The 26,444-nt window shown below is 44.9% G+C and overlaps 1 protein-coding gene across 7 annotated transcripts in view; it reads left to right on the top strand.

Moving 5' to 3' along the window:
* Positions 1 to 26,444, top strand: part of SLTM (SAFB like transcription modulator) — a 738,342-nt gene that overhangs the window by 358,897 nt on the left and 353,001 nt on the right. For all 7 annotated transcript variants that reach the window (XM_044078891.1, XM_044078894.1, XM_044078888.1 and 4 more), the window contains one exon: positions 8,525 to 8,616. In XM_044078891.1, coding sequence (XP_043934826.1) covers positions 8,525 to 8,616 — 92 coding nt within the window. The remainder of the gene's footprint in view (positions 1 to 8,524; positions 8,617 to 26,444) is intronic.

Here is a 26,444-nt window from a genome sequence, read left to right as displayed (position 1 = left end):
AAATTTTTACCGCCTCTGCAGACTAGCCATGGCATTGTGGAACACAGCCCTGAGCTACCAAGTGCATCTACAAGCTCAATTCCTGCCAGGAAAACTAAAGACTGGTAGACTAAGCAGAAACCTCATGGACCCACACAAGTGGAAACTAGAACCAAGGATTTTCAACATTTTGACAAGCAAATGGGGGAGCAGAGATATGTTTGCCTCCCCCCAGAACTATCAGTTGGACAAGGACTCCTCACAAACAAGCTTGGAAAGTGGATGGCTCTGCCCTTCAGCTGGAAAAACCTATCAGTTTATGCCTTTCCTCTTCTGCTCTCCAAAGTACTATTAAAGATCAAACGAGACAAACCAAGAATGATTTTGATTGCACCGGACTGGCCACTCCAATATTGGGTACCCCCCTCTTGCGCAGTGTCACTGGCCCCATGGCACCTGCCTCAGATTCTTACCCTACTGTCTCAGCAGGAGAGCCAGATTCTGCACCCTCTGCTTCGAACACCGAATCTAGCTGCCTGGCTAATTACCTAATCTGTACTTTACAACCCCTCAGTAAACCAGTGATGGATATTGGAGGAAAGGAGGCCTAGTACTAGGAAATCTTATGCTGAAAAGTGGAAGATTCTGTGCCTGGAGCCATTCTCAAGGGATGAGCACAGCAGTGCCCAATTTACCTCGGATTTTACAATACTTAACTGAGATGCTTCATAAGGGTCTGTCTTTCTCCTCCAAAATTCACACCTCAGCCATTTTAGCTCATTATAACACACATCATTCCCTATTCTCTCATCCACTGCTCAAGCAATTCCTCCGAGGGGCCAGAAATTTACGACCACCCCGGAGAGCTCCAACTCCAGCCTGGGACCGTAACTTTGTATTGGAGAAACTCTCTTCCCTTTTTTGAGTCAGCTGCTACTGCAGAATTAAAATTCCTTTCTTGGAAAACTGCTTTCCTTTTAGCAATCATGGCAGTGAAGCCTTTCATCTTTCATGCAGACAGGGTGTCCCTCAGGACTGATCCCTCCTTCATGCCCAAGGTGGTATCCAGTGTGGCCCTTAATCAGTCCATTCATTTGCCAACCTTCTTTCCTAATCCACGGAACAAAGGGGAACAGATACTGCACTCAGATGTGTGCAGGCAACTTAGATCCTCCTTTGACAGGACTGAACCTCAAAGGAAATCTGAACTGGTGGCATTTGCTGCAGAGGCCGAGGGGAAGGCTATTTCAAAGCAAACTATTTCCAAATGGATAGGCCATTGCATTAATTTCTGCTGCAAGCACCATGGAAAACCTATCCCACAGGGGATCAGACCCCACTCAACCAGGGCTGCATCTACCTCTATAGCCTTTCTCAGAGGCATCCCTACCAGGGACATTCTAGAAGCTGCTACCTGGAGTTCTGTACATACTTTCACCAAGCATTACCATCTGCCAATTTTCTCTAAATCCAGAGCTGGCTTTGCCACTGCAGTCTTGCAGGGCCTTATAGCTGGTCCTATTAGGTTCATAGGTTGATACTAGGCTATCTGCCCACATTTATAAGCCTAGCCAGAGTGTGTTGCTTTCACCACCGTTTTAGATTAGTTGACTGTGCCTCTGTATAGTAGGTCACAGAAGATAGCCATTTTAAGGTTAGTTTACTGTGCCTCTGCCTAGTAGGGACACCGAAGAGTTCCCAGGGGTAAACCTACAATCTCCCATCCACTCAAGATTTCTCTTGAAGAGGGTCATTGAGGGGCTCTGCCTAACATGGATTGGAATTTTGCTCCAGAGTGAGGGGAGCCTCTGGGATATGAATCTGTCCCTCCAGCATGTCCTATTTATTTCTGTGCTGTGGTTTAAGTCCCTGGAGTGTGTACCTCTAAGGGATTTAGATTTCAATGCCATCTAGTTTCCTCCTCCCATCCTTAGCTTTGGGAATCTACCCAAATGTGAGGACTGTAACAGTGAAACACGAAGAACATAGTACAGTTGTGTACACCTACCATAAATGTAGATGTTGGTGTATTCACTGCTGCAGTCCTGGTCACCCTCCAGCCCCCTTGCTACTTTTGGTTATGCCTCTACGCTCCCTGTGCTCAAAAGCTTTTTGGTGTATTTGCTTTTTTGTTGGAGGTATAACCTTGTATATATTTATAGATTTAGTTGCTTCCCGTTAGGGGGGCACCTGATATCTGGGCAAGAAAAACTGATGTAATTGCGTCTGCTGCATGTTTTATACCCCTTTCGTCATGGAGGAAGGGACAGCAATCTACGCAGGACCCAAGACTGTTAATCGGGCTGACTGAGGGCTACTGCAAGCAAATGACCCGAATGCGATGACTGCAACAGTGAATACACTCAACATCTACATTTATGATGGGTGTTCACAACCGTACTTGTTATTGGAGCACTAAATTGTCAGTTCCTTATGCTAAAATTTCAGCAAGATACCATGGAACTCCTCAAAAAGTCATTTTTTCCTGCTTGTGCAGAAAATTAGAAGAGTTTATGCATTTTGCAAGTCAAGTAACTAAGCACACTTTACAATGTGGTTTTGACGCCGTAGAAGCATCTTGCATGGCAGCAGTCACTGGTTCTGTACTTAGAAGGCATACTTGACTTAAGGAACAGCCCATGGCAGACCATGTCAAATCCAAATTATTGGATGCACCCTTGCACTAAGACAATTTATTTGGTGCCAAGGCAGAGGAGGTCTTAAAGATGGAAGAAAAAGCTAAATCTATGCAAACAGTAAAGGACTTCCTGCAGGTGCAGCAGGCATTGCCCATCCAAACAGTGGTCCTTTCCTGCCCCTTCCAAGTTAGCTCAGCCCAGACCCCAGGGAAACGCCCCCCAGACAGCAACCCCAGGGAATGCAGAGATCTAAGCAGTGGAGTTACTCCTCTTCAAAACCAGTGAGTGCTAAGCCACCCCCTCATGGTAAGAACTCACTGACTTTCCACTTCCACCCCCCTTCCTCTGCGCACCTGCACTTGCCCCTAGGAGGAAAACTCTTCTTCCACGCAAGCACCTGGGACACCATTACCAATGACCGCTGGGTCCTCAATATAGTATCCCAGGGATACAAATTTTATTTCATCTCTACCAACCCCTAAAGGTTTCCCAGATCTCCACCCCAAACCAGTGGGCAGAGTCCAAATAGTTTTCCCTGCTCTCCATGAGGGCAGTAGAGCCAGTTCCTGCCGAAAAGATAGGCCAAGGTTTCTATTAAGACTCTTCCTGGTACCCAGAAAAGAGGGCACCTGGTACCCCATCCTCTATCCATTCTAAACGCATTTCTGGTGATACAAAATTCAAAATGCTCACCCTCCAGCAACTACTACCTATGCTCTGCAAGGATGCTTGGTTAGCCACCCTAGACCTAAGAGGCCTACCTACACATCCCAGTCAGGGAATCATGTAGGAAATGTCTACTTTTCAGAGCTGGATAACTGCACTTTCAGTTTTCTGAACTTCCCTTTGGCCTATCCACTGCTCCCAGGGTTTTCACAAAATGTCTGGCTCCCACCATTGCTTTTTGCAGTCTAAGAAATATTCAAATTTACCCATACTTGCATGACTGCCCAATTCAGGCAGAGTCCATAAAAGCTGTTCAAAACACCTGGCACTTCCTTGGGGTATACTATCAACGGAAAGAAACCTAAACTAGTACCCACCCAAAAAATTGTATGCCTGGGAGCAAGCCTGGACACTGCATCCCAGATGGCTTTCCTTACACCAGAAAGGCAAACCTACCTGACAGCCTGTTTCAACTAGCCACTAAACCCCAGTTATCCGTAAGGAAAATCCTGCAAGCTCTAGGGTTCATGGCTTCTTGCATTCTACTCATTCCATATGCCAGACTACATATGAGGAAGCTACAATGGTACCTAAAAAGCCTGTCCGCACACTCTCGAGACCTGGAAACATATATACCAGTGATACCTTGTTTACGGAAAGATTTTTTGGTGGGCAGCAGCATGCTACCACAACAAGGGTGTACCCTTCTCACAACTCCTCACCTCCCAGACCCTCAACACAGGCTCAGACTATGCCTGGGGTGCACACCTTTTCAGCAGGTGCATACAGGGCCAATGGAGCCCACATTTGCAAATCAAAAAGAGATGTTGGCTATCCAGCAAACACCAACAGCTTTGAAACCCCTACTCTCCCTCCAGGGGCTCTACTGAGACAACGCCACTGTGATGTGGTATATCAACAAGCAGGGAGGGACTCGCACCCTCTGAGGCTTGCCATGACCCTTTGGGACACTGCCTCAGCCATGCAACTGCACCTGTTAACTCAGTTCCTGACAGGCTCTTTAAACTCTCTGGCAGACAACTTCAGCAGAAATCTTCTGGACCCACAAGAGTGGCAGCTAGACCAAAGAACCTTCACCCTTGTAACTCAGAAATGGGACACCCCGATTGTCGACCTCTCTGCTTCCAACTCCAACCAATCAGTTCAGCAAGTTCTGCACCAGGGAACCTCACTGCAAGGCCCGGAAAGTGGATGTGCTAACCTTCCAGTGGACCAACTTCTTGGTCTATGCATTTCCCTCACTACCACTCATTACAAAGGTACTGCTTAAAGTGAGGGAAAACAGAGGACAATCCTGATTGCCCCAGACTGGCCACGCCAGCACTTGTACCCACTGCTGTGCAGCCTGTCACCTCTGCCGCCATGGCATCTCCTTCAGTTCCCAACACTCCTGACCCAGAGGGAAGGAGAATTCATGCATCCCCAATTGCAGACCCTCAATCTGGCAGCTTTGCTTATTCCCTGACTACTGCACAAGCTGCCAATCTCAAACAAGTTCTCGATGTTATACGTTAGGCCAGATGCCCTTGCACTAGAAAGTCTTGTGCTGACAAATGGAAAAAAAATTGCACCTGGATCCAGGCTAAGGGAGCCAGGACGAAACAGCCCTCCCTACCTGTCATCCTGGATTACCTTGCTCACCTACACAAGGGTCTATCCTTTTCTATTAAGTCGTGCCTCTGCTATCTCTACTCATTTTAGCACAGCCACCTAACAGCCACCAACAACCCTCTAACAGTTCCTAAGAGGGGTTGACAACTTAAGGCCACCCAGAAGAGCACCTCCCCCAGCTTGGGACCTAAACTTAGTGTTGAAAAGCTCACTCTGCCACCCTTTGAACCAGCAGCTTCAGCAGAATTAGTTTGTCATGGAAGACAGCTTTGCTTCTGGCCATCACTTCAGCAAGAAGTGTCCGAGCTACAAGCACTAATGGCTGTAGAGCCCTTCATTTTCCATGCTGACAGTCTCCCTCAGGACTAATCCATCCTTAACGCTAAAGTGATGCCCATCCTTAACGCTAAAGTGATGCCCAGTGTGGCTCTCAATCCATTCATTTGCCCACCTTTTTCCCTAACCCACAAAACGAGGGGGAAAGGATACTGCACTCTCTAGATGTGCACAGACAACTTGGATTCCATCTAGAAAGGCTAAACCATTTAGGAAGACTGATCAATTTAGTTTTGCTGCAGGAGCAGAGGGCAAAGCCATATCCAAACAAACCATTTCCAAATGGAGAGCACACTGCATCATTTTCTGCTACAGGCAACTCTGAGGAAACCTCTCACCAAGGGGGTCAGGACACATTCTACCAGAGCAATCTCCACCTCTGCAACTTTTCTCAGAGGGGTCCCCGCCAGGGACATCCTGGAGGCTGTAACATGGACTTTAGTTCATACCTTCAAGTATTACCACCTGCCTAGCTTCTCCAAATCCAGGGCAGGCTTAGCCACTGCAGTCTTGCAGGGCATCCTAGCCAACCCCCAGTCTTGACTGCCTCCGCTTTTCATCTTTTGGGAATCAACCCAAATGTGATGACTCCAACAGTGAAACATGAACATAGTACAGTTGTGTGCACTCTACATAAATGTAGATGTTAGTGTATTCACTGTTGCAGTCCTGGTTTCCCTCCCTCCACACCCCTTGTCTCTATCTCCTTACAAGGAACTTTTGGTGTCTACTTTCTATTGGCGGTGGTCTTCCACCGTAACCTAGCTCCCTCTTGGGGGCTTGACAGGGCAAGAAAAACTGATATAATGGCGTTGGCTGCCATATTTTATACTGACTACCTGACGTCAGTCCTGGAGCTACTGCAACAGATGCAGAAATACTAAGCCTCTGATATTCGGGCCAACTGAGAGCTACCCTGGCAGGGATAGCCCAAATATGAGGGCTGCAGCAGTGAATACACTTGACCATCTACATTTATGGTAAGTGTACGCAACTGTACCTTTTGATTTTTCATCCAGTTCAACCTCCGTCCCTCCTTCCAATTTATCGCTTAGTGGCTTATGTTGACCAAATGGGCCTCAGTTTCACATTTTGTGAACAATCCTTTTAGACTTGGTCATTGTTGGTATGTTATAAGGATTGGTGTGGGTTAAAAGTTTTATTTTGGTGTGGCAAACTCTGAGGTACTAAGATGGAGTGGATGGGAATTATGGGTAAGGGAGGAGTCAGAGCCCTGGATCTGAAAGCGTCAGGAATTCTGTTTGTTCTGGCGATCTGTTAAACTCGAAAATTAGATGATATTGCTCTCATTATGGTAGGCACATAACTTTCATTTTCATTTGCACAATTGTACTATTTCCATATTGCTTTCCCTTTGCATCTTTCACTGCAGGTAGTTGGTAGCAGTGAGCTGTTAAGCTGCTGATTGTGGTCAGTGGCTTCTCATTTCTAGTTGCCTACTATGTGATGCTGCATCAGACAGTGCTTTGAGGCAGTTGTAAAACTGGGCTAAACTTCTCAGTGGTCTGTTGGATAGCATGTCTCATAACTGCCTATGAGCCTGGGAGTAGTAAGGTCTTGATGCATCACGGCCACACAGCCTGACCTTTCCTAAAAGTTATATGTAGTAAAGTTGCTTGAACCTGATATCTAGTTGTCTACCAAAACCTCCTCCAGGCAATGCAAACTAAATTTTCAGCAGTCCTAAAAGGCATATTGCTGCCCTCGTTCATAGGAGTATCTTCAGGAGGGTACAGGACCTACTAGCCTTGGCATTTTTGGAGTTTTGATTGCAGCAGTTAACTAACATTCTTTTGTGCAGTTATTGGCTTTCTGTAGATATTCAAATGGGGTTAGTGCTGCAATCCTCTCCCCCTCCCTTTAATCTTCCCCTTTTTGGTTAGGGGCGGGCAAGTCCCCTTTTCCTTCTCTCATCCAGGTATCCTTTTTTTTTTGTTTGCTCAAAGCAGTAATGGATGCTCAGTATTTTGTGGAGAGTCCTTTTCAGGCAGCCAGCCTTTTGCTCTATGCTTACTATGAGAAGCAGAAAAAAGCATCCAAGTTTTTATCAAATGTTGACCTCTGAATGAGGATTTGTAGGATTGTGTGTGAAAGGAACTGAAGCTTAAAACTGTGTCCATAATATGGCACAGAATGACAGGACTGCATCTGTGATTGCACATAGTATTTTATTTATGCTAAGTTGATAACTAATAGCTTTGTACAGAAATAAGCAATTCCTCACCGCAGCAGCCATGATTTCAGTTGCAAATGGCTACCTTATCTCAACCCTACTCTACGCCTCTCCAATATTTATCAACCTAAGGCAAAATGGGTTGGGTAAACTCAAAGCTTGCTACAACAAAATAGCAAGGTTTGCCAGTGGCGCAAACTTCCGTAGCCACCACTGCACCTTACTTACGGAACTAGGCTGGCTAGAACTCCCTCGCCTCCTTCAATGGTACCAACTCACTCGCCCACAAACTACTAAATCATCCTCAAAGTCCCCTCCCTCCAAAATCTACTCCAACCCTATCATCCCACCAGACCACTGCGCTTCAGCAACAAAAATCAATTACAGGTGACTAAAACCAGAAATTCTGCTGGAGAAGCTCTCCTACTCCATAGCAAAATTGTGCAATACCCTTCCTCACAGTGTAACGTCTGTTATCACGCACTAACTTCAAAGCTGCTCTAAAATCTCATCTAAAAGAGCACTGGACATGACCCTGTAACAAGCCTCTCTAACATCTCTACCCCACCCACTCTAATCCCTTTCTTCCACTCCTCCAACCTCCACCTACCTTGGATTGTAACCAAATACATTGCTTGTAAACCTATATCTCAGCTGTAATCTTGGCCACTGTTAATCAAGGGTAATAGCCGCTGGCTCAGCTATTAAATATTTGCTAGTCTTTATGGCATGTGATACTAGTGTTGTACCATTTAACGAAGTTTCATTTTGAACTGTAACGGTGTACTACTATTGTTAAACAAAACCTACCTATACGTCTAACTTGTAATTGTTTTTATTGTGGAGCTTTTCTCCTTGGGGCCTCTGCTGAAAAAGGACTTGTGTCCAGTCGGATTTTCCTGGTCAACAAATGTAAATAATTTTGAAACCTTTTAAAAAGTTCTAAGAGTAAAAGTGCAACTTACCTCATTTTTGGTTGCAAATGTGGTGCATTGTATTTTTTCTTCTGATTGCAGTGTTTTTAAAATATTTATTTGTAGATTTAAATGTAACTGTACATTTTTAATTATCTCTCTAGGTGGAAAAGATGAAGATGAGATGGTGATTATTGATCAAACAAAAGGAGATCAATTTTATGTTAAACCTTTAAGAAAGGGAAGGTTTGAGAAGGTAAGATTCTTGGTATAAAATATTTGTTTTGATTTATATTTTATGCAAGGAGTGGGATCCATCCCTGTAAACTCTGGTCCTGAAGCTGCAGGGATTTGGACTCTAAGGCACTTCAAATTTTCCAAGCTGCCCCATTCCATATTTCTCTGCTTGTGTTTCCTAAGCAAATAGTGGCTGTACTGCGTTAGCTTTGTGTTTTTTGGAAGATGTCCACTCTAGGTTAGTGAGTAGCTAGTAGTTTTTTTTATTGAGGAATTGGAACAATTATTTTTCGTTTAACTTTTTCTACTTCTCAAAATTTCAAGGAGTTTTTTGGTTTGTTTTGGGGTTTGCATTGAATTTTTCACTTTTGTGGTTTGGAATTTTCAGCTAATGGGGGTGTTCTTCGTGTTTCACTGTTGCAGTCATTACACTTGGGTAATCTGCTGGCAAGTCGGCCTGAATTCTGAATTCCAAAGTCTTGGGTCCTGCGTCAGTTGCTGTCTTCTCTTCCATATCAGGTTGTCTGGTATAAAACATGCAGCAGATGCCATTTTCTTTAGTCTTTCTTGCCATGCAGTGCCCGAAGCAGAAGCATTTCGCAAGTGCCAGTCGGCCGACTACTGAAATATTAGTAGAACCGAAGTCTTCACTAAAGCCAAGTACCCTGTTGGCGAAACTTTTTTCTTGCTTTTTACTGATGTCAGAAAGTTTTCCATTTATACTGTATTCCTTGCCTAGGCCCTGATCACAACGTGCCTGGCTGTCGGTTTTGTTAAATTTAACCAAAGCATTTTTAAGCGTCTGTATATTTTTGCATCAAATTATTTTGCAAACAGATTTAACTACCCAGAAATGTCCGATAGCAGTCAGACTACCGGAGTACATAAACGCAAAGAAAAGGACAGAAAGGCATTCGAGATCCAAAACCGATGAAGCTTCTAAGCTAGTCACCGATATTCAGTGAGGTGCTTTTGCAGCCCCTGATGCTCGCTACCTTAGAGTCGCAGGCCTCTCTACCTTCGACTCGCAGGCCTCTACCGACATCCATGTGGAGTCCGGCATGCCACAAGATACTCAAGGTGTTGGACCGACAGATGTATCTCCCTCAGATGGGTCTGGAGCCGCTGAGCAGGCACCAGCTTCTGAGGGTGTATTCAGACCTCAACGTTTGTATATCAAACCGACGACAGCTGCAAAACCAAAGACAAAAGCAACTTCTAAAACTAAGAAAATGACGCATGGGCCACATGCACAGGCCTCTATTCCTAAAAAACTGATTATCAAAAAGACTTTATTACCTTGATCAGGGGTACCCATTCTCCGGGTACCCATTCTCCACCAGAGGTACCCATTCTCCACCAGATAAGAGGCCTAGGCAAGACACTGATTATGAATCTTCAGGTCAGGTTTCTATTTCTTCTGATTCCTCTTCTGATCAGGAATTATCTATACCTCCCTATGAGGATTCTGATGCTGGGGAGTCTATTCCATCTGCATCTCCTCCTGAGGATTATTCATTTGGAGAAACCATGCATACTTTGAGGGAGCATTTTCACTGGGAGAGTCAAGTCTTCTCAGAATCAAAAAAGAGGCTCTGATTTCCTTCTCCCTCAGCACAAGCCTTTAGCCATTCCCCCTGTTTTAGACATTGTGGTGGCCTCAGCACAAGCCTTTAGCCATTCCCCCTGTTTTAGACATTGTGGTGGATGTGTTTTCAGAGTCAAGCTTGACCCCTGACTACTTACCTCCGGCTCCCAGTAAGCCTGATTGATATTACAGGGTCCCTGACTCGCATACATTTTTATTTAGAAACCCTGCTGCTGATCCTGAAACTATTTCACAGGGTCCAAAGGGAGTTGAGGCCTCAACAGCAAAAAATCCTGCATCCTCTGACAGATTCAAGGGCACTAGACAGATGGGGAAAAAAGGTTTATACATCTGCAAACTTGGCAGTCATGGCCCTAAACTGTCAATTTCATATGCTTAAGTACCAATATGTTATGGGATTGCTGAAAAGTGATGATTTCAGAATGTGCAGAAAATAAGTAATTGCAGGAATTATTGCATGCAGCTGAACAAGTTGGAAAGCATACTTTGCAATGTGGTTTGATTCCTTAGAGGCCTCCTGCAGGGCCACAGTTACTGGATCTGTAATAAGGAGGCATGCCTGGTTAAAGGAACAAAATTTGCCTGATCATGTTAAAGCTAAATTGCTAGATGCACCTTTACAGCATGATTCTCTGTTTGGTATTAAAGCAGAAGTTTTAAAGAAAATGGAAGACAAAGCTAAGTCTATGCAAACTGTTAAAGACTTATAAGTGCAGACACCAGGATTCAGTAGACACTGGCCTACAAAAAATTGGTCCTTTCTGGTGTCCGACAGAGCTGAAAGGGGCAAATCCAGGCGCCCTAAGGGTTCCAGATACCAGGCGCAAGATTCATACAGGTCAAAGCAATGGGGCGTTTCCACCTCCAAATCTGGAGGAGATAGAGCAAACCTATAGAAAGCAATCCCAATGACTTCCCTCTGCCTACACCAAGCACTTATCTTTTGGCAGCACCCATAGGGGGAAAATTGGCACTTTTTGCTCAAAATTGGCAGTTAATAACCCAGGACAAGTGGGTACTAAACATCGTATCACAGGGATACAGATTTCAGTTCCACACTGCCAATGGCAAATGGTTGGCCAGATCTGCCAAAAAATCAATGGGCAGAGGCACAGAAACAGGTTACGTCCCTCATGGATATGGGAGCCATTCAGACAGTACCAGAACAGGAAAAAGGACAAGGTTTTTACTCAAGACTGTTCTTGGTACCCCAGAAAGGACAAGGCCTGGTGGCCAGTACTGGATTTATCGATTTTGAACACATACCTGGACATTCCAAAATTCAAAATGCTGACTTTGCAGCAGCTTCTGTCCATGCTTGGCAAGAATGCTTGGCTGGTGACTAGACCTAAAAGAGGCATGCCTGCATGTCCCAGTAAGACAGTCGTGCAGAAGATACCTCAGATTCAAGGCTGGCTTAATGCATTGCCAATTCTCTGCACTGCCCTTTGGCTTATCTACTGCACCCAGGGTCTTTACAAAGTGCCTGGCACCAGTAATTGCATTTTGCAGACAAAGAAATATACAAATATATCCTTAATTGGTAGACTGTCTCACTTCAAGCAGAGAACAAGGACACTTCTTCGTCACCTGGCGTTTTTGAAAAGGCTTCCAACATGCCTAGGGTACACAAATGAAAATAAATCACAACTGGTACTCTCTCAAAGGAAACATTCCTGGGTGCAAGCTTGGATACAGTTGCCCAGATGGCTTACCTCACACCAGACAAGCAAAGGCAACTGACTACTTCAAACTGATAGCAGCAAAACCCCAGTCTTCTGCAAGACAGATTCTGCAGGCTCTGGGCTTCATGGCATCCTACTAATTCCATATGCAAGACTGCATATGAGGAAACTTCAGTGGTACCTAAAAAGTTTATGGAGTCAACATTCACACAGTCTGGAAACCATGAATCTGAAGTAGGATATTCATTTGTCTGCAACCTGTGGGTTATGGATCCGATATCGGATCCGAACCGGCATGGTTTTCCAGCTATGGATCCAAGCTCTCAGCTCCTCCCCTCACCCATAATGCCCTGCTCTACCCTCATGACCCCAGATCTTGTTTGCCGCGCTGGTGACTGGATTTGGGTTCTTTGCTCTCAGCTAAGTGGTAGTTTATTTACCTGTTAAAACAGAAAGTTTTAAATTTTTTGTGTATTTTTGTGTGAAAGTTTAGGTTTCCCTCATTAATAGTTTTAGTTTGAGTTAAATTAAGTAATTTTTTTCCCTCCCCTCGCTGTTGCGTAGAGTGTGTGTGTAGGCCTGTGTGTCTTTTTCTTTTAAGTTACTTTAGTAGCTTGTAGATTATGGCTGATCAGCCTAAATCTATCTTTTCAAAATGCTCTGAGTGTGGCCATAAGCTCTCACCGCTGATGGCCACACTCGTGTGTTAGGTCTGGGGTTGAACACCTCACATCTGGCTGTTCCATATGTGCAGGGTTCAACCCCAGGGCACTGAGGAGCGGAGGTCCAAGCTTGTCTTGGCGGGTCTTTTACCGCCAGACTCGGCTCGCCTCCGCTCCTTCGGGACTACTGTGGCTACAGTTGTTCCCCTGTGGCACCCCTCCTGCTCCTGGGACTCAACCTCCCGCTTCTGGAGAGGAGAGGATGCTGCTAAAGGACCGGAGGGAGAAGCACAAGCGGCGGGCCGAGACCTCTGTTTCGCCCCGCCAGCCAAGCGGGCTTCTCCCGGCTCCGTGTCGGTTCGGTCTCCTCCTTCTCGGCTCCGTCCCCTGTGTGCTTTTCACCGGGTCCTGAGGAGGAGGAGACCCGATCTCCGCCGAGGCTATCGAGGAGGCACTCCAGGCCTACCTCGGTAGCCTCCGAGATCTACACATAGCCTTTCTGATGCTGATCTGGACCGGATGATGAGAAGGTTCATCCAGGCCCAGATGCAGATGGGAGTGCTCTTGCCTCCCCACCTCCGGGGAGCTCAACACCCTTTTAAGCCTATTGCTCCTTCTCCCACCCGCTATCCGGGTTCGGAGCAGCTGGAGCCGAGCAGCCGAGCCGGGGTGGGTCGGCGCCGATAGTACTGGTACCGGATCCGACCCTGCCCTCGAGTGCGTCTGACCCGACCTCTCGGAGCCTGGATCCGAGCTTCTGATCCGGGGGGATCAGTGCTCCTTCGGTGCCGTCTGTGTCTGAGCGTACTGTCCCTTCGGATCCAAGTGCTTCGCGGCTCCGTCCACTCGGATCCGAGGGGAGCCGATTGTCGGATCCTTTGGTCGAGGTCGGCTCCCCTTCGGCTTTTGATGTAGTGGAGAGGGCTCTGTTGAGGGTCTCCGGACCCCCGGCACTTGTTCCGGCTCCGTCCCGCGCTCCCTCTGCACTGGGCCAGGCTTCCACCATCCGGCCCCTGGGACAGCCCGTTTCTGTGCCCCAAGTGGCTCCTATGGAGCAAATTGCTGCTTGCGAGGACCCCCCTGCCAAGCCCCCAGAGGAGGTCCTCGCAAGCATACGTGCAAAAGGAGGCACATTGACTCCCGGGAGTCTCTCACAGAAGACACGGACTTGGAGGAAGGGGAAGGCTCCCCACGGTCACCCCCCGAGGATGTCTCCTTTGGAGACTACATGGAAATGCTCCGTATAAGGGGGGGGTGGTCTGCCCCCAAGTCTTCCTCGGACGAGTCCGTGTTCTTGGAGGCATTTGAAACGGGCCCATTTACCTCTTGGGTGTCCCTTGCCGACCCCCTGGTGGACCTTATTACCACCAGGGCGTGGAAGGAACCGGACACCGTGGAGCCAATTCCCAAAAGACCGGATAGGATCCTTAGTCCGCCATCCGACCGGACCCATTGGAGTAAGGGGCCTCCGGTAGATGCCATGTTGACGGCGGCGGCCACAAAGAGGGAACTGGCTCAGGAGAGTCGCTCAGTCCACCCACCGAGCAAGGAGTCTCGGATGATGGACCGCTTGGGGAAGCGGATGTTCAGTTCGGTGACCTTCTCGGTAAGGGCGCTGAACTATTTGGCACATGTTATTCGGATGCAGCGAGATCTTATTAAGGAATACGCTGCATCCCCCCCTGAGTCCATTTCGGAGGAGGACAGAGTTCTGCACTCCACCCGTATGGCCACTCTTAGGTCAGTTACAAATACTTCTGCGGCTACTCTCCCATGCAACGGAGGGCGCCGCTAGAGCTGCGGGACAGGACTGGTCACTAGACGCCAGGCCTGGCTCCGTCGATTTTTCTGAGCCCTTCAAAGCGTCTTGCGACGCCTTTGATGGTTCTGCTCTGTTTGGCAAGACCGTCATGTAGACGTTGACCCAGAGCGAAAAGGACGGAAGACGCTGTCTGCCGTCGAATCCGCTTCTCTGCACCCCAGAGGCCCTATTCTAGGAACCAAAAGGGTCAGAAGAAGATGTGGTTCCGAAGTCGCAGCAGTCCCAGCCTGCTCCGGACAACCAGTCCTTCCGTGGCAGAGGAGGACAGGGAGGACGCCGCCCTAGAGGCAGAGGGGCTCCCAGAAACTTCGGGTCCAGGGAACCTTTCTCTGAACGGCCCGCAGCAACCCTGAGGTTGCCCGACTGCTCTACTCTGGAGGCAGTCGGGGACGTTCGGGGCACCTAGCGGCATGGGAGTCCATAACATCGGACCGCTGGGTTCTCCAAATCATATCCAGGGATATCGCATTCCTTTCCTTCACCTTCCAAAGTTGAAGTCCCTCCCAGACGTCCCACCCGGTCAACGGGAGGCCGCTTTGGCAGAAATTGGCCATCTGCTAAAGAAAAGAGCCATCCAGCCCGTTCCCCCAGACCAGATCGGATCAGGGTTCTACTCCAGATTCTTTTTAGTGCCAAAAAAGACGGGGGAACTAAGACCAATCCTAGACCTCTCTCTTGAATCTGGCAGTCCCCAAAGAAAAATTCCGAATGGTCACTCTGCAATCTATTCTCCCCCTTCTGGGAGAAAATCACTGGATGTGCTTATAGATCTCAAGGACGCGTACTACCACATCCTGATGGACAGGCGCTCCAGGAGGTTTCTCCGCTTCCGGCTGGGAGCCAGTCACTACCAGTTCCGGGTCCTTCCCTTTGGTCTCACCACAGCCCCCAGGGTGTTCACCAAAGTATTAGCAGTGGTAGCGGCCCACCTGAGGCTTCAGGGGGTGCAGGTCTTTCCCTACCTGGACGACTGGCTTCACCGCCCAACAAGGCATCTACTTCTATTGGCGAGACTCCTTTCTCCATCTTGCTCCCTTTCTGGGCATCACAATAAATACAAAAGTCCAACCTGGCCCACACAGCTCTTAGATTTTATAGGGGCCAGGCTAGACACAAGGAGTTTACGAGCCTTCCTCACTGCGGACAGAGTTCTAAATCTGCAGCTCCAGGTGCGGGCCATTCTCCATTCAAGTTCTGTTCCAGCGGAGTTGGTCCTGAGGGCTCTAGGGTCCATGGCATCGGCTATAGCACTTCTTCCTCTTGCCAGGCTCAATATGCGCATTCTACAGTGGACGGCCTTAGTACAGTGGTCCTACCTTGCTCGCCCCATGCATCACCCCATAGCGATCAGCAAGGCTTGCAAGCGGTCCCTCTTGTGGTGGCTCCACTCCCGGATCTCCACAAAGGCCGCCCATTTTGTGCTTCTCCCCTCTCGCCACGGTGACCACGGACGCCTCCGCCTCGGGTGGGGGCACTTTGGCCGGACCGTCCAAGGCACGTGGAACGATTCAGAGACCTTACTGCATATCAATGTTCTAGAGATGAGAGCAGTGCTCTTAGCGTTGCTAGCACTTCAGGACTTTCTTCCCTTGGGAACAATTGCGATTCAATCGGACAACATGTCTGTTGTCTGGTACATCAACAAGCAAGGGGAACAAGGTCTTACCCTCTTTGTCGAGAGGCCATGAGAGTTTGGGAATGGGCAATCTCCACCAATCGCTTTCTAATAGCAACGCACATTCCGGTCGGTCCAACATCCTAGCGGACAAGCTCAGTCGCACCATTCTGACCCCTTACGAGTGGTCTCTCAATTGTCAAGTAGCGAACGCATATTCGCACGGTGGGGAACCCTTCATGCGATCTTTTGCTTCTCCCTCAAACACCAAGTGCGACAGTTTTTCGCTCTAATACCTCCTCCCGGAGGTACCCCAAGAGACGCCTGGTGCATGCTTGGCCACCCGGTCTTCTGTATGCCTATCCACCCTTGCCTCTGATGCTGCAAGTTCTTCAGAAAGCCTCTCGGTGGGTTGCAGAATGATTCTCATTGCTCCATTCTGGCCTCGACAGATCTGGTTCCCTTCCTAAGGTCTCACTCGGTGAATCCTCCTTGGATTCTAGATCCCATCCCGGATCTGATATCCCATCCATCCTGCATTCCTCCTCCGAACCTGGACAACCTGAAGCTGACCGCTTGGCTGCTCCAGTTCCACTCTTGATAAGGACTCCGGTATTTCTTCACCTGTAAAGGCTATTTTGGTGGCGGCTCATAAACCATCCACTAGAAAGGTTTACCGAAGCAAATGGAAACGTTTCTCTTTGTGGGCGGAGCGGCAAGGCCTGAATCCCTTTATGGTTCCTCTCCCTTTAGTGCTTGACTTTCTAACCACTCTCTTTAACGATGGTGCCAGCAGTTCCACAGTCAAAGTTCAACTGGCGGCAATTTCTCACTATCACATTGGCCATGACTCTAATCCTCTCATGTCAGCCAAATTGTGTAAAATATTTCTTAAAGGTACTTTTCTTCTCAGGCCCCCTATAAAACAAGCAGTTCCTCCTTGGGACCTTTCTCTGGTCCTACAGGCCTTGACCGCTCCTCCTTTCGAGCCAGCGCCACGGTGGATCTCAAATTCTTGTCCTACAAGACAGCCTTTTGGTAGCCATTACATCAGCCAAGAGAGTTTCTGAACTTCAAGCTTTATCAGCTAAACCTCCTTACTTGGTATTTCATCCGGACCGTGTCTCCCTCAGGACCAACCCGCCCTTTCTTCCTAAAACCCCTTCTCACGCAAACATCAATCAATCCATTAACCTCCCTGTTTTCTTCCTAAATATGAAAACAAAGGTGAATATAAGCTACATTCACTAGATGTTCACAGGCAACTTAGATTTTATCTGAACAGGACAGCTGGTCATAGGCAATCCGACCAGCTGTTTATTTCCTTTGCAAAATTCAATTTGGGCAAGCCAATCTCTAAAGTTTCTCTGTCCCGCTGGATTTCACAGTGCATTTTATTGGCTTATCAAGCTTCAGGAAGGCCCGCACCGGAGGGTGTTCATGCCCATTCAACCCGGTCAGTATCTACCTGGCAGCCTTCAAGGCTAGGATTCCTCTAGATGATATTTGTGCAGCAGCCACGTGGGCTTCATCTCATACGCTTATTTCCCACTATAAGTTGGATCTTGCATCTAGGGTAGAGCATCCTTTGGCTCATGTGCTCCGGAATATCCTTCCATGATGGCCGCCCAAGATTCAGGTAGCTGGGGACTCTGTCCCACAGGTTGCAGACAATGAATATCCTACTTCAGATTTAGAAGTTATGTACTCACCATAACGTTCCATCTGAGTAGGTGTATTCATTTGTCTGCAACCATCCCGCCCTCCTATCCCCCTGGCCTTTCAGTTTCCTGCATATTCTTTGTTACCCTTTTAGGGTATTGTTGCTTTGGCAAACTCGATCTGAGGTCATGAGGGTAGAGCAGGGCATTATGGGTGAGGGGAGGAGCTGAGAGCTTGGATCCATAGCTGGAAAACCATGCCGGTTCGGATCCGATATCGGATCCATAACCCACAGGTTGCAGACAAATGAATACACCTACTCAGATGGAACGTTATGGTGAGTACATAACTTCTAATTTCTCTCATTCTCTGCCTGCAGCAGGAGTTTCTGTGGTGGGCAAAGGCATGTCATCAAAACATGGGATTGCCCTTCACTCTACCCCCTGCCAGCCAAACCTTAACAGAATCCTCAGATTATGCCTGGGGGCCCACATGGCAGGAAGATGCATTCAGGGCTTATGGGCATCAAAACAAATGCATCTACAGATCAACCAGAGAGAGATGCTAGCTGTTCAGAATGCCCTAACAGCCTTCAAGGACTTACTACATCCAGGACTACTGATGAAGACTGACAACACCACAGTCATGTGGCATATAAACAAGCAAGGGGGCACACATACCCCCTTTGCAGATTACCTATGGCACTGTGGGACACAGCTTTGACCTACCAAATACATCAAGCTCAATTTCTGCCAGGAAAACAAAACACTCTGGCAGATGATTTAAGCAAAAACCTTATGGATCCCCACGAGTGGAAACTAAATCCACAAGTCTTCAGCATGATAATAGAGAAATGGGGGAGCCCAGACATAGATCTTTGTTTCTCCTCCATTATCAATGGAAACCATTCCGCACAAGGACTTATCACAGACAGGAACTTGGACGTCTTATCCTTCACGTGGAAAAATCTATTTGTGCATTTCCTCCTCTGCCTCTTCGACTCAAGGTCCTCATAAAAGAGAAGCTAAAGATATTAATTGCCTCAGACTGCCCTGCCAATACTGGTACCCAATCCTAAGGAACTTGTCTCGATACCAAGATTGGACCTTGCCTCAAAGACCACAACTACTGTCCCAGCAAAACCGATCCTGCACAATCGGCTACAGACTCTGAACCTGGCAGCACAGCTAATCATGTAGTCATACAAGCAACATCTCTCAGTAAAGCTGTGATGGATGTCAGTTTGGAAGCCAGAAGGCCTAATACTAGTAAATCTTATGCTGACAAATGGAAGAGATTCTGTGCTTGGAATCAAACACAGGGAACTGATGCAGCAGAACCAAATATTCCTCGGAAATTACAATACTAACTGAGATGTCTGACAAAGGCCCATCTTTCTCAATCAAAATCCATGCCTCTGCCATTTCGGCTCATTACAGTACAGAGCCACCAATCTTTTCTCATCCTTTACTAAAGCAGCATCTTAGAGGAGCCAAAAATTTAAGGCCTCGTAGAAGATCACCATTACCTGCATGGGACCTCAATTATGTGTTGGAAAAGCACACCCTGCCTCAATTTGAACCAGCTGCTACCGCTGATCTAAAATTCTGTCTCTTCTAAGTATCAGGGCTATTTAGCCTGTCCCAGCAGGAGAAAAGGGGCAAGGTTTTTATTCAATACTCTTCCTGGTACCCAGAAAAGACTGCTCCTGGCGTCCTATCCTGGACCTCTGTTCTAAACACCTTTTTGGTAATCCCAAAATTCAAATTGTTAACACTGCCTAGCATAGGAAGCAGCTGTTAGATGTCTGGTTGGCAACCTTAGACTTAAAGACTTAAAGGAAGCTTACCTGAACGTTCCAGTAAGGGAATCTTGCAGGAAATACCTATGCTTCAGAGCAGGCTTCAGGCACGAGATCAGTTCTCTGCACTTCCCTTTGGCTTATCTACTGCAATTGGGGTGTTCACAAAGTGTCTAGCTCCAGCCATTGCATTTTGCAGGCAGAGAAATATTCAAATATAGTAAAAAATACACAAGGAGAGGAACAGGTCACAAATCACGCCAGCCGAAGTAGAACAAATGTAGCCTTTTACTTGTAAGCGCTTTCATGCATACAAATACATGCACTTCTTCAGACAAATACAAAAATATGTTAAAACACTTATATAGGCTTTGAATACCCAGCTGACCCATTTTATGAACAATGATCTAATTAATTAATTATTCAATTAAGTCAGGGTGAATCAAAGCAACTTCAGTAAAAACAGTACATACAAAAACTAACTGCCCAGAACTGCAAAAGTCTTTGATTACATATATATTTTTTGCCAACTACCAAAAATTCTGCATTATGAAATTTAAAAGTAAACATAAAAATAACCATAAAAATAAGCAAATTTGTCAAGAGGAATTATATATAAAAATATGTAAATCTATTTTATATATTTTATAACTACAAAAATACTTTGCAAAAACATTTTTAATGCAACATAAAGGGTATTACTTATATGTTAATACTACTTTCCAGAAATAAAATTATTTTAACTATAAATATGTTGCTAATGCATAATCATAAATATCAGATGCATTCATTTTTAACTATTTGTCTAGTGAATACAAAATTCCATATTCTGATGTTATACACACCAATGAATAAATGTGTATAATAAAAGAGTACCTGGTCTTGAGGAATTTTGCAAAACACCTGACATTGATTTTAATTCAGCAGGCAATGCACATTTAATTAATGTAACATCTTCTGACAGTGATGTTGGTAACATCGCTGTCAACCTTAAGAACTTTGACACTGCCTTGCTTAAATTCAAAAAGTTGCAAGTCGAGATTATCTATCTTCGTGAGTGCCTAAATTTGAAAATCGTGCCAAAAGGTTTACGTCAATGGAAGTATCCTTCAGGCACAGTAAAACAATCAGAATTCCATCTCCAATTAATTGAACATTTTAACCAACAAGGCTTTAAATTTCTCGACTTGCTGATTGCAGAATATACTAAACAAATAGACACTATGAGGGAAAAATTATCAACCCTGGATAGAATTATTAAATCTCATCCTGAATTCAATAGGTATGAATATGACTACGCTAGGTTCTTCACGAGCATAGCGGCACTCATTAATAAAATAACTGAAACCAAAAGGAGGAAAATTAGCAGAGACAAGCTTGCTTACGAAAAAGGACTTGCCTACCCAGATCCCCCCACGCTTGGCAATCAGCGTGGTATAACCGTATCGGTGCTACAACCTAACGCAACAACAAGTATGGCAGCAGAAAATGAACTAGACGTATTTCTGGAAGCTGATACAAGCATTCTCCCCCATGACGAAGAACCTCCTCAACACCCTAGGCGTAGTGAACGCATTAACAGTAATAACAACAAAAAGCAACAGAATCAACAAAGAAACCAACACAACAATAATCACGATAAACAACAGGGTTTTCAGCAAGTTCGTTCGAATACCCAAAAGAAAACTAATTGGAATCGCAAGGGCAACAACAAATTTGGATACAACAAGCGGAAGAGATAACACAGGACATGGGTTTCCCGAAAATACTCACAAGTAAGACCAGTGACTTTAAAATCTATAATTACACGGACTGGGAAACTTCTGATTTTGTTGAACTGCTAGCTAAGGGGTTTACATACGTGTTACCTTTAAAATTTAACCTAAGCAATGTTTTATGCGATTTAAAGTTATTCCTACGTAAACTAAATTTGAAAATCTTATTTGGTGAACAGGATGTTACTCAAAAACCCAATGAATATGTGGCAAGTGTGTTTAATCCACCTTTAGATCAGAACCTCTTAACATTTGAAAAAATAACTGAAATGCAGTTAAGAAGTTTGTATAAGGAATGTAGATCATGTAAGTCATCACATACAAATGAGATGGATTTAATTACACACGCTAAAGTGCACAAAATACGAGTAATGAAACCAGATAAAGGTGGAGGGGCAGTTCTTATGCATGAGGCAGATTATGTGGAAAAAATGTATGACTTATTATCTGCGGAAGAATACATACAGGTTTCACTTAATGAACTTAATCAAGCATATCAAAAAGTGAGAAATCATTTAAGTGACTTGTTTATTGAAGGGCATATAACTATTGAAATGTATCATTACTTTTCAATGCAGGCACCCCTTACTCCCATTTTGTTTGGGGTTCCGAAACTACATAAAAATATCTCTACACCGCCCTTCAGACCCATAATTGATGGTCGCAATTCAATAACCTATTCTTGCGCCAAATGGGTAGATAATAAATTAAAAGGATTTTTAAAAACTGAGGGCCAGATATGCAGAGATTCTTGGCATGTTTTGGAGAATTTGAATAACATTCCTTTTAATGCCGATTATATTTTCTTAACAGCTGACATTAAAAATTTATATACGGTAATTCCACAAAGCACAGGACTGGATTGGGTTAGAGATTTTCTATTAAAAAACTGTCCTGGTGATGATGTTGACTTAATTATTAATATTCTGGAACTAGTGTTAGAAAATAACTATTTCATGTTCCAAAAAGACATATTCTTACAGCGATCAGGCGTAGCAATGGGTTCCCCATGTGGGGGCAGTTTCGCCAATGCTGTAATGGCCTTCTGGGAGCATACATACCTTTTCCCTCACAAATTATTTTGTGAAATTAATGGTTGGTATACACGCTATCAAGACGACATATTTATGGTCATTACTGGGACTTCTGAACAGGCTTCACAACTAATAGATGAAATGAACTCTTTTACTTCTTTTTTGGAGTTTACTTTTGAATCAAGCAACACAACAATTAATTTTTTGGACATTAACATCTCCAAAGACACGACACACGATGTCTTTGTCACAAAAATCTTTAGAAAACCCACATATAGCAATTCTTTTTTACATTTTACGAGTAATCACCCCTTCCATCAAAAGAAGGGGGTCGTCAAAGGACAATTTGTCCGAGCTTCTCGTATGTGTTCAACAGATACAAACTTTGAAGAAGAATGTGAGAAACTATGTGAAATGTTCCATAATAGGGGATATCCAAATCACTTAGTCAATGCAGCTTATTCCGAAGTAAGTAACAAAAGGAAGAATGGTCTTATCGGCCCCATTTTTCAAGGTACTGCCCCTAATACAGAAAAAATAAATATAAACATTCTGCACAACGATAGTCAGAGTAATGGAGCTATAATTAATAATTATAATACCAGTTTTCTTACACAATTCAATTCCAATATTGGGCAGATAAAAAAAGTATTGACAAATAATTGGGAGTGCTTATTACAGAATGAAAAACTTTATTCCCTATTTGGCCCGAAACCAACTATAGTATACAAAAGGGGTTTAACTATTAAACAATTATTGGAGTCCCCTTCAATAACTTATAAGCCAAATAAAGGAATGATGAAGTGTGGTTGTTGCAAATATTGTAAACATATACAGATTGGGTCTACCTTCACAGTTCGTGGCATAAAATACCACATTAATGACAAGTTTAACTGTGAAAGTCAAGGGGTGGTTTACCTTGCTAAATGTAAAGACTGTGCTGCATATTATTTCGGAAAGACAGAACGTGCATTGAAAACACGCATATATGAGCATCTTTATGCCATATCTAAACAAAATCTGTCGAATGCGTTAGCTAAGCATATTAGTGAAAACCAGTCACACAGTTTTTTATTCAATGTTGTTGAAAAAGTTCAAAGAAATCCCAGAGGAGGGGCATGGTGTTTAAAACTACAGGAACATGAACTCCTCTGGCAATTGAAAACAAACGCATGTACATTTCCAGGAATTAATGATGTGTTCCATAAAATGTCTCCTTAACATGAAAGCTTTGAATAGATAAATTGTATCCTATTTTAGAAAAATCAATGATTATGCAACATGTATTGTTTTTCCTCTTTTTTCATTTATTCATTGGTGTGTATAACATCAGAATATGGAATTTTGTATTCACTAGACAAATAGTTAAAAATGAATGCATCTGATATTTATGATTATGCATTAGCAACATTTATAGTTAAAATAATTTTATTTCTGGAAAGTAGTATTAACATATAAGTAATACCCTTTATGTTGCATTAAAAATGTTTTTGCAAAGTATTTTTGTAGTTATAAAATATATAAAATAGATTTACATTTTTATATATAATTCCTCTTGACAAATTTGCTTATTTTTATGGTTATTTTTATGTTTACTTTTAAATTTCATAATGCAGAATTTTTGGTAGTTGGCAAAAAATATATATGTAATCAAAGACTTTTGCAGTTCTGGGCAGTTAGTTTTTGTATGTACTGTTTTTACTGAAGTTGCTTTGATTCACCCTGACTTAATTGAATAATTAATTAATTAGATCATTGTTCATAAAATGGGTCAGCTGGGTATTCAAAGCCTATATAAGTGTTTTAACATATTTTTGTATTTGTCTGAAGAAGTGCATGTATTTGTATGCATGAAAGCGCTTACAAGTAAAAGGCTACATTTGTTCTACTTCGGCTGGCGTGATTTGTGACCTGTTCCTCTCCTTGTGTATTTTTTACTAAGTTTATTTTGTTGTTTGTTTCTAAATATTCAAATATACCCATACCTGGACGATTGTCTGATTCAGGCAGAAAGCCAGGACATGATGATAAAACATCTGGCATTTGTAAAGGAACTTCTAACCTTGCTGGGGTACACCGTAAATGAGATCTTGAGTACCCTGCCACAGATTGTATTCCTGGGAGCAAGCTTGAACACAACTTCCCAGGTGGCTTACCTCACTCCAGAGAAACAAGTTTGCAGAGAAACAAGTTTGACAACCTACTTCAAACTACTGGCCACAAAGACCCAGCTATCTGCAAGGAAAGTTTTGCAAGCCCTGGGGTTCATGGCCTCTCTTCTACTAATTCCATATGCAGGACTGCATATGAGGAAACTACAGTGATATCTAAAAAGCCTATGGTGTCAACATTCTCAGGACCTGGAATCTGATTCCTATCATTCCTTGTATAAAACTGAGTTCCTTTGGTGTGCAGAGGCCTGCCACCTCAACAAGGGGCTCCCGTTCAATCTACCCCCTGCTGCCAAAACCCTAGCAAATGCATCAGACTATGCATGGGGGGCTCACTTGGCAGGGCAGTGCATTCGGGGCAAATGGAACCAGTCGGATGCACCTGCACATCAACCAAAAAGAAATGTTAACTGTACAGAATTCCCTGACAGCCTTCAAGGACCACATCCTTCCAGGACAATTATTGGTACAGGCAGATAACACCACAGTTATGTGGTACATAAGCAGGGGGGGGGGGACACACTTGTACCCTATGCAGAGACTATCCATGGCTCTGTTGGAACACAGCCTTGAGCTACCAAGTGCACCCACAAGCTCAATTCCTGCCAAGCAGGCTGAGTTCACAGGTAGATGACCTAAGCAGAAATCTCATGGACCCACACGAATGGAAACGTTAACCAAAAATATTCACTCTCTTGAGCAAATAGGGGACTCCAGAGATAGACCCGTTTGCCTCCCCCCAGAACTACCAATTGGGCAAGTTCTGCACAAGGACTCCCCACAGTCGTGCTTTGAAAGTGGATGCCCGGTCCTTTACCTGGGGAAGCCTCTCGGTTTATGCCTTCCCCATCTGCCTCTTCTCTCTAAGGTTCTTCTGAAGATCAAATCGGACAAACCAAGGACAATATTTATTGCACCAGACTGGCCTCACCAGCACTGTTACCCCCTGTTGTGCAGCATGATACTACTGGATGCATGGCACCTACCTCAGACATCTTCCCTGCTGTCCCAGCAGGCAGGCCAGATTCTGCACCCTCTGCTTCAAACCCTGAACCTTGCAGCATGGCTAATTCTTGAGCTCTCCAATACCATCCTTCAGTAAGCAGGTGCTAGATGGCATTCTGGAAGCAAGGAGACCTAGTACTAGAAAGGCCTAAGCTGAAAAGTGAGAACTGTTCCTGGAGCCATACCCAGGGTATGGGCACTATGGTGCCCAGTTTACCTCATATTCTTCAGTATTGACAGAAATGCTCCACAAGGGCCTATCCTTCTCGTCCATTAAAATTCATGCCTCTGCAATTTCAGCACATAATACTGAACCGGCACCCCTCTTATCTCACTCCCTGTCAAGACCCCTCAGGTGATCCCTTACTCCAGCCTGGGACCTTTAACTTTGAATTGGAAAAGCTCACTCTCCTCATTTGAAACCAGCTGCAACTGTAGAGTTGAAAATTCCTTTCTTGGAAAACTGCCTTCCTTCTAGCCATCACCTCCAACAAGAAGTGTGAATTACAGGCCCTCATGGCAGTGGAGCCCGTCATTTCTTCCATACAGACGGGGTTTCCTTCAGGACCAATTCTTCTTTTATGTACAAGGTGGTGTCTAGTGTGGCCCTAAGTCAGTCCATCCATTTGCCTTTTTCCTGAATCCAGTAAAGAACAAATTCCACACTCTTTGGATGTGCACTAAGCCCCTCCAAAAATCTGAACCGCTGCTAGTTGGCTTTGCTGAAGGGGCAGAGGGGAAGGCCATTTCAAAGCAAACCATTTCTAAATGGATAGCCCATTGCATTCATTTCTGCTATAAGCACCATGGAAAACTTACCCCGCAGGGGAAAGGGGATAAGATCACATTCCACCAGGGCTGCATCTACCTACCTCTACAGCCCTTCTCAGAGGGGTCCCTACCAGGGACATCCTAGAAGCTGCTACCTGGAGCTCTCTACATACCTTCACCAAGCATTACCACTTGCCTATTTTTTCTAAATCCAGAGCTGGTTTTACCACTGCAG

The sequence above is a fragment of the Protopterus annectens genome, chromosome 7.part1, assembly GCF_019279795.1.
Source record: "Protopterus annectens isolate FY-2018-M chromosome 7.part1, PAN1.0, whole genome shotgun sequence".
Lineage (NCBI taxonomy): Eukaryota > Metazoa > Chordata > Ceratodontiformes > Protopteridae > Protopterus > Protopterus annectens.
This window is presented reverse-complemented; position numbering and strand designations above follow the sequence as displayed.